The 20,649-nt window shown below is 36.2% G+C and overlaps 2 protein-coding genes across 2 annotated transcripts; both read left to right on the forward strand.

Moving 5' to 3' along the window:
• Positions 1–7,877: 7,877 nt before the first annotated feature.
• On the forward strand, positions 7,878–11,103 carry LOC113353558. The gene is made up of 4 exons (XM_026597120.1): positions 7,878–8,754; positions 9,100–9,757; positions 10,279–10,476; positions 10,659–11,103. Exons 2-4 carry the CDS (start codon positions 9,553–9,555, stop codon positions 10,676–10,678), a joined length of 423 nt encoding a protein of 140 aa, XP_026452905.1. The 5' UTR covers positions 7,878–8,754; positions 9,100–9,552; the 3' UTR covers positions 10,679–11,103.
• A 747-nt stretch (positions 11,104–11,850) lies between these two features.
• On the forward strand, positions 11,851–13,151 carry LOC113353559 (acid phosphatase 1-like). The gene is made up of 3 exons (XM_026597121.1): positions 11,851–12,278; positions 12,385–12,594; positions 12,753–13,151. Exons 1-3 carry the CDS (start codon positions 11,872–11,874, stop codon positions 12,928–12,930), a joined length of 795 nt encoding a protein of 264 aa, XP_026452906.1. The 5' UTR covers positions 11,851–11,871; the 3' UTR covers positions 12,931–13,151.
• Positions 13,152–20,649: the final 7,498 nt, after the last annotated feature.

Genomic DNA, 20,649 nt, shown 5'->3' on the forward strand with positions numbered 1-20,649 from the left:
TTTGTTACCGTTGTGGTATGACAGGTCATTGGTCACGTACCTGTCATACTTCCAAGCAACTTGTTAATCTATATCAAGCATCCCTGAAGCGACCCACAATTGATATTGAGACAAATCTTATAGAGACCAATGAGGCTTCTACTAGTTCTCCCCACTTAGACTTTGATTTTCTTAAAAAGTCCGAAGAAGAGAAGTGGGACAAATCTGATTTTCTTAATAAGTCAGATGATGAAGAACTTAACTAGTTTTGTATATTAGTTGTGAATTTTGTAAATCTTGTAACATAGTTGTGTGTGTTCTAAGCTGTATTTTGGTTTGTATACTATATTTTTGTATGTATAATTACATGTTTAATATACGACGTATGTTTTATTAAATTTATGTTGTTCATGTTTTATATTTGTTGTGAAGGGTATGGATTCCAGAAGTAATCTATCAAAAATTAATCTTGACGGTGAAGATATTTGTTTGGTAGATAGTGGAACGACTAATACAATATTACGTAATAATAAATATTTTACTGATTTAAAAGGGTATAAAGCAAAAGTAAACACTATCTCTGGTTCAACAAATTTAATAGATGGTTCCGGGAGAGCCAAAATTATCTTACCAAGAGGAACAGAACTGAAAATCAGTGATGCCTTGTATTCTCCGAGATCTTTGAGAAATATGTTAAGTTTCAAAGATATTCTCCAAAATGGATATAATTTAGAATCAATAAGTGAACATAATACTGAGTACTTGTCTATCACACTATCTGACACACGCCAGAAACGTGTTATAGAGAAGCTTACAACTATCTCTTCTGGGTTGTATCTTACAACAATCAAAGCTATTGAATCTTATAGTATCATAAACTAGAAGTTTAATGATCCAAAAATGTTCAAGCTTTGGCATGAAAGACTAGGACACTCAGGATCTACCATGATGGGTAGAATAGTACAGAACTCTCAAGGACATCCTTTGCAGAACCAGAAGCTTTTATTAACTACGGATATAAATTGTATTGCTTTCTCTATGGGAAAATTGATCCTCAAACCATCATTAACAAAAGTTTTTCTTGAATCGCCAACTTTTGTTAAGAGGATCCATGGAGACATATGTGGACCTATCCACCCTCAATGTGGACCTTTTCAGTATTTTATGGTCTTAATTGACGCATCTGCTAGATGGTTACATGTTTGTCTCTTATCCACGAGAAATGTTGCATTTGCTCGGATTCTCTCCCAAGTAATTAGGCTGCATGCACATTTATCATATTTTCCTATAAAGTTTATTCGGCTAGATGGAGCTGGTGAATTTACATTACAAACTTTTGATGCATATTGCTTGTCTGCTGGTATTGATGTTGAACATCATGTAGCTCATGTTCATACAAAAAATGGTTTAGCTGAAACATTTATTAAACATTTGCAGTTAATAGCTCGACCCATGTTAATGAGAATGAAATTGCCCGTTTCTGCATGGGGGCATGCTATTCTACATGTTGCGGCCTTAGTTCGACTTAGGCCTATTGCAAATCATCAATACTCTCCCTTACAACTTGTTTTGGGCCATTAACCAGATGTTTCTCATCTGCGTTTTTTTGGTTGTTGTGTATATGTGCCTGTTGCATCTCTACAACGCACTAAATTTGTCCCACAACGTAGAAAAGGTATATATGTTGGTTTTTACTCACCGTCTATTATTAGATATCTTGAGACTTTAACTGGTGATATATTCACAGCCCATTTTGCTGATTGTCATTTTCATGAGATAATTTTCCCACCATTAGGGGGAGAATTTGAGCCGCCAGAAAAACGAAGTAAACTTTCTTGGTATGCACCTACTCGGTCTCATCTTGACCCCCGCACAAATCAATCAGAAATTGAAGTGCAGAAGATTATCCATCTTCAGAACATTGCCGATCAAATGCCAGACGCATTTTTTGATACGACAAGAGTAACTAAATCATACATACCCGCTAAAAATGTCCCGGCACGTACTAATGTCCCAGTTGTACAGGTCGTGACTGTTCCAGAACATGAGTTGTCCAAGGTACGCCTGAAGCGTGGTCGTCGTCCCATTGGTTCAAAAGATTCTGCTCCTAGTAAAAGGAAAAGCCAACCAGAATCGACAAAAGATAGTTCTCAAAAGGAGACTATAGATGAACGATCCTCATTTCCAAACTTACTATCTCCAGTCGAGGAAAATACCTCTGAAAGGGAATTGGTACCAGGAAATGAAGAAATTTCCATAAATTTTGCATGCAAGAAAGAAATGTGGGATCGTAACAAAGTTCTTGTCGATGATAAATTTTCGTTTACAGTAGCTACTGAAATTACTATGGATAAAGATGGCCATGAGCAAAAATCTATAGAAGAATGTTGTGAAAGACATGATTGAACAAAATGGAAGGGCGCCATTAAAGCAGAATTAGTCTCTCTCACTAACCGGAATGTTTTAGGACCTGCAGTACTAACACCTAAAAATGTGAACCCAGTTGGTTGCAAATCGCTATTCGTAAGAAAACGTAATGAGAGAAATGAAGTTATCCGCTATAAAGCGAGACTTGTAGCACAAGGTTTCTCGCAGAGACCTGGGATCGACTACGAAGAAACATATTCCCCTGTTATGGATGCTATTACGTTCTGATACTTGATTAGTATGGCAGTCTCTGAAGGAATTGATATGCATTTAATGGAAGTGGTTACTGCATATCTGTATGGAAAATTGGATGCAGATATACATATGAAAATCCTGGAAGGATTTACATTGTCTGAAAACAAACCACGCCATATGTATTAACTTAAACTTAACAGAGCTTTATATGGATTAAAGAAATATAATCTGGAAGAATATGGTATAATCGTCTAAGTGAATATTTGATAACTAAGGGATATGTAAATAATCCTATTTGTCCATGTGTCTTTATAAGAAGACTACAATAGGATTTGCTATTATAGTTGTATACATTGATGATATCAACTTAGTTGGAACTCCTGAAGAACTCCTAAAGGCAATTGAATGCTTAAAGGGAGAATTTGAGATAAAGGATCTTGGAAAAACAAAGTTTTGTCTCGGCTTGCAGATCGAGCAGTATCTGAGTGGCATACTTGTTCACCAGAAGATGTACACTGAGAAACTTTTAAAACGTTTCAATATGGATAAATCTTATCCACTTAGCACTCCTATGATAGTAAGATCTTTTGATACTAAAAATGACCCTTTTCGTCCGAAGGAAGAAAAAAAAATTCTTCTTGGTCCAGAAGTACCATATTTGAGTGCAATTGGTGCACTACTGTATCTTGCACAATGTACTAGACCTGACATTTCTTTTGCAGTTAATTTGTTAGCAAGATTCAACTCTGATCCAACGAAGAGACATTGGGCAGGTGTAAAACATATCTTTCGATATCATCAGGGTACTCCAGATATGGGATCATTTTACTCAAAAGATGTATCCCATTCTTCGCAATTAGTCGGATATACAGATGCAAGTTATCTCTCTGACCCACACAAAGCCATTTCTCAAACTGGATATGTGTTTACAAGTGGCGGTACCGCAATTTATTGGAGATCGTGTAATCAGAGCTTTACCTCTACCTCCTATAACGACTAAGAGATTATCGCCCTCCATGAAGCTAGCAGAGAATGTGTATGGCTAAGATCATTAATCACCCATCTATGAAGTTCATGTGATTTACCTTCTGTCACGAAAGTGCCAACCATCATCAATGAAGATAATGCAGCATGTATCTCACAGATGAAAGAAGGTTACATCAAGGGTGATCGAATAAAGTATATTTCACCAAAGCTATTTTATTCTCACCATCTAGAAAAGAATAAAGAGATATGTATCCAGAAGATACAGTCGTGGGAAAACTATGTAGATTTATTCACCAAATCTTTACCAACAATAGTCTTCAAAAAGCTAGTTTATGGAATCAGAATGCGACATCTATACAAGCAGTAAACTCAACAAAGTTTTCATGAGGGGGAGTTAATTTTTGGAACTTGACATGTTGTACTCTTTTTCCTTGTCAAGGTTTTTTATCTCTCTCGGGATTTTTCCTTGTCTAGGTTTTAATGAGGCAACGTGCGCATATATGCTTTTCTAGAGCTGTACTATTTTTTCTTCATTCAGGTTTTTCCCAACGGATTTTCCTGATAAGGTTTTAATGAGGCAATCCATATGAAAGGGTGTATATCCAAGGGGGAGTAATACGTAATTAGTAATTTATAATACAGTTATTAATTTGGTGTATATCCACTTTCATGATGACTCACATGCTAGCTTAACACCTTCCTGCTTGGGTGTACTTTGGCATGCAAAGTATTACATGAATCCAACAGCAAAAGCTAGTGGTTGTTTTCACCGCATGCTTTTACTACATGCATAACGACATATCATGTCATGTGATGGCTATGAAATCACCATCTCAAGACTTGTATAAATAGGTTTGTTGAGGCTACGTTTTTGTTATCCCATTTTCTAAGTAAAAAGAAAAATCTCTCTTCCTCTCTTATATACTTGAGTTTATTATTTAGCATTAATACTTAAGTAATATAATTAGTTGTTTAATTCTAACACAATGGATGATTTCACATCTTTGAAAATATATGACCGTCCTACTTGGTTTTGTTCTTATGTTGGGACCTCTTGCAAATGGGAATTGGGTAGAAATTTCATTCCTAACAAGCAATTGGGAATTGATTGGGGCTGTATACTTTTAACTGGTTAGGGCTCTAAGAACCTCTCCAATGAAATGTGCGTGAAAAAAAAAGTCCTAATTCACATAATATCCACAATCATATTTATAAAAAATCATCTCCAACCGATTTATGTGAAGATGGTGTTACTACAAAACTAATGATTTTTAGACGCGACCCTATTGTCACGAATTCGTATATCCGTGGCTATTGATCACCTATTTGCCACCCCCAGTTCATACTCGTGGAAATATATCACCTTTTTTCTACGGCTAGATGAAAATTTGCTACGGGTTAAGCTTTATAGCTTATTAATCTACCGAATGACCTTTAGTGACGACATGGTGGCCCGTGGGTACTATGGGTTTTTTTTTTCGGGATAAAAGGAGAGTGTCGTAGATAATGTTCTCCAAACTATAATCCGTAAAATTCTCTACGATCCCTACAAGAAGAGAAATAACTCCCCAGTTCTCTTCCTCAACTCTCCTCATCCCTCTTCTTTCCTCGATTATGCGCATAAAAAAAAATCAATACTGTGAAGCTCCCTACACATAGAAGAGAATCTTTCAAGTAAGTTGGGTATGAGTAGAATCGGCTCTTCAAGTAAGTTGGGGTATGAGTAGAATCGGTTCTTCTTGGTTTAAAGAAGTACTATTTCATTTTTGAATTAGCATAATTGTACATCGGTCTTCAATTTTGTTGTACTGGTTAATGGTCTTATTTTCTTTAATTCGAACTATTTTCTAATATTGGATCAGATTTGAAGTAAGGAAATCCACAATTTCTTACTTCGATTGTTTACTTTTGAACCCTAAATACCATGAAAATCAAACCAAAACTGAACCATACGTTCTAAGTTTCCTAATGAAAAGATCATCTTACAAACACCAGATACTAAAATTTCATACGGGTAAGTGATCTTCGTCTCTGTTTCTTTTCTTCGAAAAATCTGGATTGTTCAATTTTTATGTCTTAAAATTTAACTGATTCTCTATTATAAGTTTGTAATTCAATTTTGAAATCTAATATGGAATTTCGAAATTGATGGAGTTGATTTTAGAAGGCAGAAGTGTTGGATGTAATAATCAAAAACAAGCAAAAATCAAATAAGCAAAAGTTATTGATACTTAGCTCCTTTATAATGGAAGTGATCGATTTGATGAAACAGACGAGCTCCCCATATCTCCGCAACAGCAACAAGGCAAAACTTTGAAAAAACAGAATGAGTCACGTGTTCAACACGTTTCCCTTAAGACATTATCGCCCGGCTATACTCAAGAGTGATGCTATAGCCCTCACAGGACGGATATCTCCAGGATAAAACACCCTACTACACCTACTACTAGCATATGTAGTAGATGCTCAACTTGAGTTTGGAAACTCCGAAAAAACCATAAAGGAAAATCTCAAACACTTGAGAAAACAATATAAAATGTTTGTTCCCTTAGAGGTCTCTCTAAATATAGAGCAACCCCTTTCCCATAGATTTTACAAAAGTAGTGAATTTTTTTATATAATTGACAAATACAACTTAAGAAAAAAAACTTCCCGATGTGAGACTAAAAGGTTTATATAGTTTCTTAAAACTACTAAAAATTGGAAACTCCACAATGTGGGACTAATAAGTTTCATTCACAAAAGAAAACAATAAATTATAATTTTTATTAAAACTTAAAAAAAAAATTTTATTAATCGTTTTCCAACAATCCCCCACATGAATGAAAACTCAATAAAACATGAAAACACAGATAGATCTTGGTAAATCAACATCCCAATCTCACGATCCAAACAGACTGATCGTGCAAGTGTTGAAATCATACTAGTCATTTCTACGTCCTCTCCCTCACACAAAAGTGTGTTGACCCCAGGGTCATACTATGGATTGCACAAATCATAATAGTATTGAGAGATTTTATCTTTAGTTCTGACATGTTGAGACTATAGGTATCTTTCACCAAAGTGAAAAAGCTTGAACTAATGAACCCTTAGTGACCTTTAGGTCCTAAGTTCCAGTAATAATAAAACCATCAAAACGAAAATCACATAAAAAGCGCAGGAAATACCATTTTAGGCAGAGGTGTCCATGAGGTCTTGAACCTTTGCTTAGTGAGATATTAACGGAATTACTTGCTAGAGACAGTGAACTATGTTTTGAACTACTAGCATTTGATGTAATTCGCGATAACAACCACGGGTGACATCTCCAAGGTTGCTGCCAAGCTCGTGCCGTTTTGTCCAATTTGGCCCTGGACATATCCTGTTTCTCAGAATGCTCTAGAGAATCAAAGCTCATATTCTTATAGGAAGCGGCCCACTTCGTCATTCAGATAGGTGAGTTTCCATAAAGAGTGTTACTGCTACACCCCACTTCAATCTTAAATTGAAACTATGGAACTCATTAAGACTTCTTAAAAGTCATCATTCACATGCAGTCACACTATCACGTCTACACCTTAGGGAAGGGACAGAGAATAAAATTCTCTGATAGTGTTTACCTTTACCCACGAAAAATTAGTTGTCTCATTCGAAACCTTGATCTTGGGATCTCCAGTCAGCAAGGTTGAGTATCCTTCATGGCAAGTTTAATTTATGAGCTTAAGCCCCTTCCCCCTCGATGCATTTATAACTATCTCTTGGGATAAACCTTTCGTCAAAGGTTGTGCGATATTCTCCTTGGACTTTATCCAATCAATGGAAATAACGACGATTGAGATTAGTTATTTTCAGACGACAATATCTCTTTTACTTAAATGAAGAATTCTGTTTCGATTTCTCTGAGTGTTATTATGGTATCAGACGACAAAATCGATCCAACCTTGCTTTTTGCAACTTTTTTTTTTTTTATCATTTTCGTCTAGTCTCCTCTAATCTTCTTGTTCAATAATTCTTTTTAATTTTTCATCAAAATCATCAATCCTGTATCGTCTCAAAATCTATTTCACTTTCAGGATTGATGATTTTGAGACGATACAGGATTGATGATTGATGATTTTTAGATATCAAAAAAGGATAGACAAAGAAAATCCAACTTCTTTTTTGATCTCTAAATTTCTAATTAATCAATTAACATGTATTTTTCAACTAAAACTCAAGGATGACAATTTTATCATTAGGAGAGGATAAATGTTACCAGTAATTCGAAAGTTCAAGATTATGAAGTTTCTTGATGGTTTTAATGAATGTACTCCATAATTTAAAACATGTACTAACACCAACAATGGTGTGGAAGATCCATTAATTATATACAGATTGGATGGATGAAAATACAACTATAATGTTGTGGATCAATTCGACGATCTCTGATAGTGTCATCTCATATTTTGCTTCCGCAACTTCATCATATGAACTCTGGAAAGGTATCTCTGATTGTTTTGATCGAATTATTCAACTCATTCTATTCAGTTTAGAAAAAAAAACTAATGAATATTAAGAAAAGAAACTCTACTATTGCTTCTTACACCAATGAAATCAAGACTATTACTGATCAATTAGCTGCTACTAAATCTATTATTTCTGATGATGAGATTGTAGTAGTTACATTAGTTGGTTTAAATGTTGATTTCAACTCTTTTGATACATATGTGAGAATGCACAGTCCACTTGTTACAAGTCTTCAAATACACAACTTGTTGCTTTAGTGAAAAACTAATTATCAATAACAAAATTGCAAGTTTTTCAATTGAAACGACTAATAGAGCTTTTTATGCTTCTGGTAGTAACAATGGTAGAGGTAATTCAAGAGGTTTCTATAGAGGAGGTCGTGGATCTAATTCTGGTAGAGGTTATGGTAGAGGTGGTGGTATTCTACCTTCTCCAACATCAACAGTCTCTTATACTACTTCTATAGCAAGACCTGCTTCTTTTACTACAACTGAAAGAAATAAATCAATCTACTCTGGGGATAGACCTATCTATCAAATTTGTCACAGATATGGTCATTCTAGTGATGAATATTGGAACATTATTAACTTTACTTATCAAGGAAGAAATCCTCTTAGAAATCTACAGGCTATGCTTGATCCTGCAAATGTTAGATCCAAAGATGACATTTTCAAGCCAAAGGTAATTTTCTCCACAAAGTATATCTTACATGCAGCTTAATTATCTCATTTTGAACATATAACTCCTACATGTTATTTCCAAGCTACTAAGATACATGTTTGGCGTACATCCATGAAGAAAGAAAATACTGCTCTTAAAGAAGCTGGAACTTGGTCTATAGTTCCACCTGATCCAAGTCAAAATATATTAGGTTGTGAATGGGTTATTAAGATTAAGTACAATCCTGATGGTACAATAGAGTGACATAAAGCCAGACTAGTAGCAAAAGGTGAATAGTGGTGGAATAACAAAATTTATGTTTTCATCTGAATTTCTATTTAAACTCTACTTTTGGATACCATGAAGGTGAATAGTGCTGGAATTTCTGGAGCTATAACTGATGCTGCTGGATTTACAGCGCTAGGACAGGACCTTGTTGAGGTAAATGTCTACCTAATAACACGTCTTACTAATGAGAATATTGCAACATATGCAATATGGGGATGAATGAAAAACTGATATTGTTTAGTTATGAACTCGATACAAGTTCTAAGTCATTGCCGCAAGTGATTCCAGTTTCGGGCCTGGCCAAAGCCTACAACATGTTTGGCTAGAAGATTAGCCTTATTATACGCTTCTGTGAAATAAAAGTACATAACCTGGAATCAAAATCTATAATATAAAGCAAAATGATTTGTTTGGTGTTAGTGACATAAAAATAACATTAGAAGTCCGAGAGAATCAAGTTTCATTCCTCGCCGTAGCCCTAGAATTGAGCTGCAGCGGAGAGAGCTTCAATTAGAGAAGCATCGTACTGCAATGAGAGAAAGAAGAAGTTCTATGACTGAAAATGAAAAGCATCAGTTCCTTGAAAAATCCCGTTCGTCAATGAAAGAAAGAAAAAGTTTAGTGACTGGAAAAGACAAACAGCTGATCCTTGAACAACTTCGAAGGGCTTATAAAATACGAAGAATAAGAGTGGGTGAGGGAACTAACAATGAGCACACAGCCGGTCCAAGTAGTGGTAAGTTTTAATATTTCTTTTATGTTGATGTTTCTATGTTAGTTTACTGTTTGCTTGCATCCATGATATAAAAGTAATAGCAATGATGGATTAGTTGCGACTCGGGAGATTATGTAACTGACCATAGAAATCATTAACTGAAAATATTAAAACTTATGATTCTTAACTGAAAATATATTCAAGAACTTAGGAAACGTCACATTTGATTTGTTATGTCCATTTTATTTTCATTTGAGATCAGTGAGTCCAAACCATCGTAGCACGAACCAATATTATAGTACCATTAGCGACTATAATTTTGCAACCCGTTGGACACTCCAGTCAGCAGGTTGTAATATGTTTTTATTTTGTTCAACTGTCCCTAATAAACACAGTCATATATATATTGTAAGTAACGTTTGCTTTGAACATAACTTACCAATATTTGTTGTAAGGCAATATAAGTAACAGCCCAAGCAATACATAGACTAATTTTCTTTTCTTTTTTCTAATTGTTTTGCTAATCAAATTTTTTCCATTAGAGCGCAATGATGTTCCTGTTATGAACCTCAGTAGAAGCCCAAGATTGATAGAGCAGGGACAGGCTCAACGTCAGCATGTTCAGGGTTCAGACATACCTCTTCCCTGTCGAAGTCCTAAGATTGTCGAGCAAGTAAATCAGAGTCGAGAGGATCACGCCACAGAGGCATTTCGAAAGAGAAAAGGCAAGGAAGTTTCAGGTATGTATATTTTATTCGAATGGGGTACATTAAGTTATGCCATCTTACTACTCGCTCTGAATTTAAATAAGTATATAGTTTGCTTCTCAAAAATATGAATCGAGTAACTATATATAATACTTATATAAGCATCAGAATGCACAAAACGAAAAATGAAACTCATTTTTCTTATTGGAAAACAGAAACAAAGCCGTGCAAATAGTTACGTTCCAGACAGAAACACTTTGGAAAGCTTAGTTACAAGGTGCAACGTTGCTGAGAAAGTCATTACCCGCCAAAGCCCCAGACTTCTCGAGCAAGTTCAGCTCCAAGATGAGCTTACGGCAGAGAAATCCCGAAAGAGAAAGGGAAAAGCAGTTGCGGTATACCGGGTATTACTTTTACTAAGTTCTGATATTAAATCCAACACCCCTCATTTGAACAGGCACAGAATGAGATGATGTGTTACTTCAACTGAGGGAAAAGCAGTTGCATTGTCCAGATGCACGAGCGCAGGGAGGATCCATGTGTTACTTCCAAAGAACAGTTCCAGACACGAACCAACAAATGTCGTGTATCCAGAAGTCCTGTCATAAGTTTGTTTTTAAAAATTTGATTCTATTGCTTTTATCAGCATGCTATGTCGAATCTTGGCTAATTTCATTGTCAGTTAATTTGTGTTAATTGTAATGTTGAAGGCAACCCTTAAAACCGATAGGATTACTATTTTTGTTCTTTGCCAATTGTAGGTTACATTGGCGAACAATTGTAGACCAATTTTAAAAAGTGTACAGATAGATTGAGTAACATAAAAAATACAAGTATCACTCTCCTTTTACAAAAAAAAAACTTAGCTTTCAAACTATATATATATTAGTTTGAAACAACTGGACAAGTTGTTCCTGATACACCATTAGATCATCAGCACCCCATCTGCCCCCGTGCCATTATGGCACGGGAAATCCACTAGTGTTCTAATAACTCTAAACTATCTTCAATGAGACAACCAGTAGTCCATTTGACAGCCTCTCTTTCCCCATCTGCCGCAAAAACCGCATTCTGCATTACTCTCTATCGAACGACTATTTGTTGGTGCCTTATTCCGTTGCCCACTTGCTAGAATATTAGGTAGCATTATTATTGGCGGATCAGTAGAGTATTAATCTAAACAAAACTCTAATCTAAATATATTTTTTGTTTAAAAATGTGGGAAGAAATGCATGTGTGTTATCAGACGTGTGGGATTGGACTTAATCAATTATGCTCAGTTTATCACTTTACCGACATTCTAGTAATATATAATATCATGAAAATTGGAAATCTCGTTTCCCTCAAGGCTTGCTTACTATTTAAAGCAGACAGAGGCAGACTATCTTTTCATTCGAAACCCTTTTCAACGGTGGCCTAATATTCACCATGGAAAGGCTCTCTCTTTTTCTTCTTGCTGCTGCCATATTTGCTGCAACATATTGCCATGCTTCTTCTGTTGAAAAGAGAGGGATCTCCAAAACAATACACCTTCTTCGCCCAAAATCAGGCTCCGGTGGGGAACTTCTCCAAGGTATTTCTTGCAATAGTTGGCGTCTCGCTGTTGAAACCAATAACTTCCGTAACTGGAAAACTGTTCCAATGGAATGTGGGGATTATGTTGGCCATTACTTGTTAGGCCAGTACTACCGCCAAGATTCAAGATTTGTCACCCTAGAGGCTGCAAAATATGGTGAGAGCGTTAACCGCACTGGAGACGGTAAAGACATTTGGGTATTTGACATCGACGAAACTACATTATCCAATGTACCTTACTACGCTAAACATGGATTCGGGTATGTACATATATAATTAACCACTACTTTATTGAGATTATTGCTTTAGTTAGTCTATGTATACAGTCAACCATTTTTGAGGTTCTTATATGCATATTAATCTCAGGGTTCAACCATATAACGACACAGCCTTCAATGCATGGGTTGATACCGGCAAAGCTCCAGCCTTGCCGGAAAGTCTTACATTATACAACAGAATACTTTCGTTAGGCTTCAAAGTTGTATTTTTAACTGGAAGAGCAGAAATGCGTAGGGAAATTACTAGGAAAAACCTTCGTGCAGCTGGATACAAAAACTGGGAGAAGCTTCTTTTAAGGTAAACATGTCCAACAATGTTGGTATTCTATTTACTACAAGTTGCAGGATTTGAACTTTTAACCTCACTGTTGCAAATTTTTGAAAAACTTGGAATTGAATTATCATCCATTGAGTTTATCAGTTATTGATATGTCTATTTATTCTTACCACTTCCAGGCAACCATTAGATGCACATAAATCAGCAGTTGTGTTTAAATCTCAACAAAGGGCAAAGCTCGTGCAACAAGGATATAGAATCCAAGGAAACATTGGAGATCAATGGAGTGATATTTTGGGAACCGACATCGGTAGCAGAACGTTCAAATTGCCCGACCCTGTTTACTATATTAGTTAGCTATTCGCTGTAACTTAAAGTTAATCGTCTTGTGTTAATCGAACTATTGTAGTGCTGGGGTTTGGTTTTTAGCTTAGCCTTTGTGAGACTTCCAATCAAATTAATATTTTATGTTATCTTCAACATTGCTGTTCTCTGTGTAAACGCAGCAGTAGTAGGTAGAAATATTTCTGATTTCGTAACAAAAATGGGTTGTCTGAAATTCTGAACTTATATTCATCTTGGACAAAACAAAATGTATCGACTCTTATTGGTTTTATTCATTGAACAATGCGGCCAACTGAAGTTGTTGGTATTGTAGACGTACCCACGCGAAAAAATTCTACTAGTTCTGAGTCTTCTGACATGCCTCGGAATTTGGAAACGATTCTTTACAAATGTTTAACTAGTGTTCTTCCTGAACCGAGTTTTTCAACAACCCAAAAACTACCTACATAGAGTATGGGACCCACCCGCTGGAAAAATACAGGGTCCCGTTTATGATTTTGGTTTGAGGGCGCGATTTTTGTGGAGTTCAAAAACTCGGTCTGTCAAGACATTTTGATGTTTAACCTATACAAATTCCACCCTATTTCACACAAGTGTAATATTTTACACAGCCACATGTGAACCAACGATTCCTAGACATTGTAAAGGGCATATGAGTGCTGAGTTCAACACCACCGGGTATACGGTACCCCAAGGAGATCCACTATTTCATCTTCTTTTCAAAATTGTTGCGGATGGTTTTGCTAGGTATTTGGATAATCTTTCAATGGTTCTCTTAGTGGATTTTCTGTCAAATCCGGTGGACAAAGCATTTATCATCTCCATTGCGCTGATGATACCATTATATTTCTTAAGTATGATTGGGAGGAATTGTTGTTTTCCTTAGGCGCCTTGAAATGCTTCGAAGTTGTTTCTGGTCTTAAGGTGAGTAATTCGAAGACAAGGCTAGTTGGAATTGGTGACACTCCTTTACTTATACATGGGCAGCACAACTTGGTTGCTTGACTGTTAAACTTCCTATTCTCTATCTTGGATTACCCCATGGTGAAAAATCTAATACAATAACTTTATGTGACCCGGTTGTGGAGCTGGCTTCGTGGTATAGAATCAAACTGTCTGTTGACTAGGTAACTAGGTAACTACTAACAGACTGTTGACTCTAGTCAAGTGATTTACCTCCACCAAATTTACCTGCTCCCATATTATTCTTTTTTAAAACTAGTTGTAAAACGGATTTGTTTGCATTTAGTTAATACAGTAAAACTGAACTGTAGTAGAGAGCTGAGAGGGAGAGGTTGAGCGCGACTACATGAGAAGGAGACAGAAGAGATTATGCTAAAAGTTAAAAAAGCATCACCCGTGGGTGGTTTATTTCACCCAAAATTACGGTGCGGGTAAATCTGCGGATTGCAAAGTCCAACCGCAACCAAATCGTGTAAACATGCGGATTGGAGAATCCCACCCGTGTCCGGTCCATAATTCTTGCGGATTGGGTTTCACCCGCAATTTTACGGACGGATACGTGTGAAATCCGCGGTTCCGGTTTTTTTTGCACAACCCTATTAAGAGCTAACCATTGATGTGAGACCCATTTACTAAAACTGTAGGAGCAAAATTAATATCGCACCTCTTATTTCTATGCGAAGTTGTCACTTCATTACCAAGCGAAGTCGATCGCACAATGGATACCAAAGATGACATCATAAAGTCACACTAAAAGCATGGTCGTGCGGCAATGATGAAATATCAATGTGAGCGTGCGAGAACATCGCACGTTAGATCCGAAAATAATGGCTTCATTAGATGTACTCCACTACATGTTAGCTGTCATCCACTACGTAAACACCTATATAAAGAGAAAGGCAGGAGAGAGAAAGGGGAAACACACTTTGTAAAGAGAGACACATTATTCCGAGAGAGATTTTATTTTCTTTATCATCTTCTTCCCCAAAAACTAGATCTAGAGAGCTCCAAATACTCATTAATGGAGATTCTAAATGTAATACTCATGTAATTACAACAATCACTAGTGAAGAACCATGGATGTAGATCACAATGATCGAACCATGTAAAACATTTCATGTGTCCATCTTAACAATTTTAGCACTCTTATCATCATTTTTATAGTTAGATCTAGAAATTATTATCATAATATCATAAGGGATGTGTTGTGGAATTTCTCACAACTACAATAATCACCAGTTCCGTCAACTTCCTGCTGCTTTTGGTCGAGCATTAAAGCCTGGTTCAACTTACCAAATACCAGTAGACAATGTTGCGTCATTCGACAACTCTTCCAAACCTGGATGCAACACAGTATTACGAACTTCAATTTATTCTTTCAGTCTCCATAATCCGAACTTCAATTATCATGATGAGTTCCCACCCAAACCATTGAAATATGGAAAAAAATCATCAGTGTCCACTTCCTAATCTAACTGCCAAAACTTAATCAATAATTTCGTAATTCGGAAAGAGACCTGTAAGACACACTTAATCAATAACTTCATTTGTCATTTTATAGTTCTTACCTGCAAAGGAAATGCCGAAACTCTTCATGATTCTGACGTGAGAATTCCAAAGGGAAGGTCTATGACATACACTCTCTATTATGCAATGAGAATAAGATGAAACTTTCTGTACTCGCAGTTATTCTGTTGCCTTCCTCCGTTCTCTTAACCTGCTTACATCCACCAAAAGTTAAAGTAAGATGAAGGCTAATTTGGTTTTCAAAATATATGCAAAGAAACCAATTACTTGATAGGACTGTTAAACAATATAAGAAAGCATAGGAGCAAATAGTAAAAAGCTTGGTTTTTTGACGAAGGTAAAGAAGTGGCATATGACATATATAGGAAGAGCCATATTGGAAGAGCCAAATAGCGAACTTCATTATACTAAAATCTAAAATCTAATTCTGTCTCATGTTCTCCACCTATCAAGTGTTTCACATATCGGCTGTGTTCAAATTTTGCTAAAATATGCACACCACACATCCAGTTTTGAATATGACCAGTTGGTAATTGTAGCATATATTTGTATAGGTTAAAATCCCTTCTTTATAAATAACTTCACTCTTGTAATTTTCAAGGCCAAGCTAACGTATATTCCATGTCCAAAATACAATTCAGGCTTTAAATGTTGCACCACAATATAATTAAAAGTCCTATCGAATGGTAACAATATAACCACCAATAGGGCATTAACTACGTCTGTTCAAATCAAATTTTTCATACCTCCAGATGAAAAAAACATCACTGACGCAGACATTTGGAAAATGCAAAAGGCAATTTTTTTTTACTTCCATGCTCAGACTTCCTTCGCTGCAAATCCGCCACTTCTTTTGCCTGGAGTGTAAAAGGAGAACAAAAATCAGTTACTACACATGCTAATACTATTCACATCTTCTTTAATAGTAAGTAAGGTTGCACACGGTACGGTTCGGCTCGGTTCTTGCCAAGACCGAGTACCTGTACCTCCCTAGACTTGGTTCCAAAATTTTGGACCGGTGCGTGTACCTCGGTTCCGGTACTGTTCGGAACCAGTACGATACCAGGTACGGTTCCAGTACTATACTCGGTTCTAGATAAAAAATTTCCTGTTAATAAGGACCTGTTTTACTAAGCATGTATTGTTAACAATTAACAACTAACAAGAAGTAACAATACTATTGTAACTAGCAAAGAAAACTATCAAATACCAAGTCTTAAAAAATTGAAAAAGTAACAAGTACCATAAGAGTCAAAGACTGACAGACAGTCACTCATACATTCACACACACAATTAAACAGTAGTAAGAACTAAGAAGTAGTAAAAGAGTCCAAGTAACAAGTAGCAGACTTGTAGTAGCACTGACTGGACATTGGTGGTAAAAATGTAACAAGTAGCACTTGTGGCAATGGCAAACACAAAGCCTTGAATATCTACTCCATGAAAGCAGCACTGGTGGTGATGTAACAACTAGCTGTCCTGTCTCTAGTCCAATAACAGGCTTCAACAACTAATCAAGATAACCTGCAACAATACACTTGATCAAGTCAGATAAACAAAGCAATCAAAATGAAATTTTAAAAACAAGACAAGAGACTTTTAGAAACATTGATCACAATTCAATCTTAGAGTCAATTTCAGTGTCCCAACATGTTTAACAATCAAAATAGATGGCTAAGGGTTCTTGATGCCGAGTCCAGTGTCGCTCAAGAATCTTTGTACAATTATATGCCCACACAATCAAAAAAAATTGAAGAACACTATACAATTATACTTCTACATGATTCAATCACATATACTAGTAACCTTCAACACAATTAGATGCCCAATAGGAAAAAAATCTAAAGAACACTACAATTGTGAAAGATTCAAATTATTCAATCACATAATCTAGTAAATTTCAGCACAATTAGATGCCCCTAATACAGATAAATCGAAAGAACACTACAATTATACATGATTCAATCACTAACAATATACTAAAATTTCATCACAATTCAACAAATTGACAGAACCCCATTACTCCAGTCCAGAACTCAAAATAAGTAAACCCCATAAGAATTCATAACAATCCCAAATCACAATTAGTTCAATCCCAGATTTCATCAAAAGCAAAGATTTTGATGAATTTACCCTTGGTTAACAATTTCTGAGTTGGATTGATTGTTCCTTGAATCTTTTCCATTAAAAAATCAAAATAAAGCTCAAATTAACAAAATCAAGTAACCTAGTAGTCCAAATCAAACGGTTTAAACACAATAATGAATACAACTTGATTAAAATTAAAGAAGAAAAAAAGATAAAAAACTTACGAGGGAAACGATTTAATCACTGATTTTTTCTTCTTCTTCTTCTTCTTATGGATCGAGAGTGAAATATGGAGTTCGTGCAGTTGAAGTATGGAGAAGAGAAGAAATCTTCCTTGTAAGGCTGGCTGTAACTCTAATGGAGTTCCGGTTCTTCTTCTCTTTCTGAGAAAGAGCAGACGGAAAAAAAAAAAAAAAAAAAAGACCAAATGAGAAACCCTAGCCAAAATTATCTATATATACCAGCCCTAGATCTAACGGCTATCAGTAATCTACTACCCCTGAATCCTATGGTTAGAATTATTCGGTACTTTCAGTCCGGGACGACACGGGACTAGACCAGGACCGTGTACCTGTACCTGCTTAGCCCCAGTTCCTAGTTTATGGACCGGTACCTGTACCCCTTTATCAGTTCGGTCCAAAATCATGACCGGTTCCACCGGTTTCGAGACGGTCCGCCGGTCCGGCTCGGTTCCTGTGCACCCCTAATCGTAAGTATATTTGTAACATAGATACATGTGCCAAAGACAATGTTTCATAAGCCAGCAATTTAGTGTAAAAGATATTCAACATGTATATAAGATAAGCCAGTAATATGTGATTGGTTTTTCATTGGGTTGCACCTACCAAAAAATGTCTACTCCATTGATAATTGTGAATCAGCTGAAACAAAACAAAACCCGCAAAAATTAAAGCTCAATTTAGTTATACACAAATTCAATTTTTAATAATTGTAAAGAAGTGTGCAAAAATGCAAAGAAAAATTGAAAAATAAATTGAAAATTGAAAAGTTGTGAGAGATCTTTACACTTGGCCTTCTTTGGGATGTATAACAGTATTCACCTTTGATGTTCACAACCATTCTTGCCAGCTCCTTCCAATCACCAGTACCCTTCTCTTTCTCAGCACAACAAATCATCCAACACTTTATGTACTTACACATTTCACATAAAGACAGAGGATTAAGATTAAATTCAATTCAGAAATGAAAACACTTCAATAAATTCAAATCTTACTAAAAAACTTTTACAGTTATAATAAACACATCCCTTTACAAAATCAAACCCATATACAAAAACACTAAACCAACTCATAAAAATAAAAGTTGAGAAGGATATAAATAGACAGGGAAGTGAAGTACATTACCCTATAAGATTAATCTTAGATGAATATTCAATTGAATGAAAAACTCGGACATCTAACCAAGTCATTCGGCGTTACCATTTGACCTTTGTGATCCGCATTGAAAAATAAATCAAATGAAACAACAGTGTTAAAAACATGAGATGAGCCAACTCTTTTCTTCTGACTCTGTCCGTCACAGTTTGACTAGGGTGATTAGGGTTTGACCTCTCTCTTTTCTTCTTCCTCCCTTCGGATCCTATGGCGCCGCCGTTAGGCGGTGCCTCAGCTTCTTCCTCCGCTCCTTCTCCACCTCTTCCATCTGCTCCCAAGGTTTTAAAGGGTTCTTCTCAGGGAGGTAATTTGTGTGTTGGTTCTATGAATATGTTTGTGGAAAATTTCCTCCCCTGACTGATAGGGATGTGGTGAAGATTAATGATTCAGAGGTTACTCCTATGTCTGGATCTAAGAAGAGCTCTTGGCCTGAGATGGCAGCTAAATCCAATTTTGCTATACCCTTGAGAAAGGAGGAGCCGATTGCTTACCGTGCTCCACAAATTTTTAATGGTAAGAAAGATTATGTGGCCTCTTTGTCTGATTTTGAAGATGATATAAACAGTTTGAGAAATTAGTTGTTGGGGCTTTTGTTGGTCGTCGTTTACCTTTTTATTTTGTTAAAAATTCTTTGAAGAGGATATGGCGATTGAAAGGAGGCGTTAAGATGACTTTACATAGTGATTCAACCTTTGTTTTTGAATTTAGTAATGATGAAGATTGACAAACTGTTCTTGAGACTGTCCATGTATATATTGCTAGCATGCTCTTCATGATTAGACCCTGGTCCCCTCTAGTTGAACAAATGGTAGAAGATTTGAAGACTTTTCCGGTATGGTTTACTTTGAGGAAAATTCCTCTGTTTATATGGAATCAAAATGGCCTTGGTATTATTGCTAGTTATTTGGGTATCCTTTTAATGACTGACAAGAAAACTCTTGAAAGATCTAGAATGAATTTTGCAAGAGTCTGTGTGGAGATTGACACTTCTTGTGATTTCCCTAGTGAGATTCCAGTTGTGATAGACAGGAAATAAGCTTTTCAGGTAGCTGTTGAATGCTCTTGGAAACCTCCTAAATTCTCAAGATGTCAGACTTTTGGTCATTCTGATGCTAAGTGCCCTGTTGGAGTACAGGAGGAGGTTACACCTGAGAAGACTAAAGCTACTACTAAACCACACATAACTGAGTGGGTTAAAAAAATTGTAAACAGTGATAAAGGAAATAATTATGTGGTTCATCCTGTTGATGTTGTTGTGGAGGAGGTTGTAGTAGAGGAGGTTATGGTTGATAACATGGATGGTTCCATTTAGACCCAAGTCTTTCCCGAGGCTACTCCTCCTGTTGAGTTAATGGAGAGTAGAAATAGGATGTTTGATGAAAGAGACTTGACTCAAAATTCTTCTATTCCTACTTCTAACCCTGGTACTTCTAATCCTGGTATTGGAGTTGTGACTAATGTCCCCACTAAAAATGCTTTTGATATTTTCATGGAGGCTTCTAAATCCATTGAGGAGGGGAATAGTGGAGGTTGTTCTGGTATTAACATTTCCACTGCTGAAAACCTGGACCCTAATCTGGTGACCCTGCACCAAGCTACTTCTGTTGGCAGCAAATCTAGATATTTGTCTGCAAAGAAGAATCAAATAAGAAGTATCCATCATAAAGGTACAGATTTGAAGAAATCTGCTAGAGGTAGGAAGACTAAACCTCTAGTAGATAATGATGTTTAAACTTGGTAATTGGAATATTATGGGGTT

This window comes from Papaver somniferum, chromosome 2 (genome assembly GCF_003573695.1).
Source record: "Papaver somniferum cultivar HN1 chromosome 2, ASM357369v1, whole genome shotgun sequence".
NCBI lineage: Eukaryota > Viridiplantae > Streptophyta > Magnoliopsida > Ranunculales > Papaveraceae > Papaver > Papaver somniferum.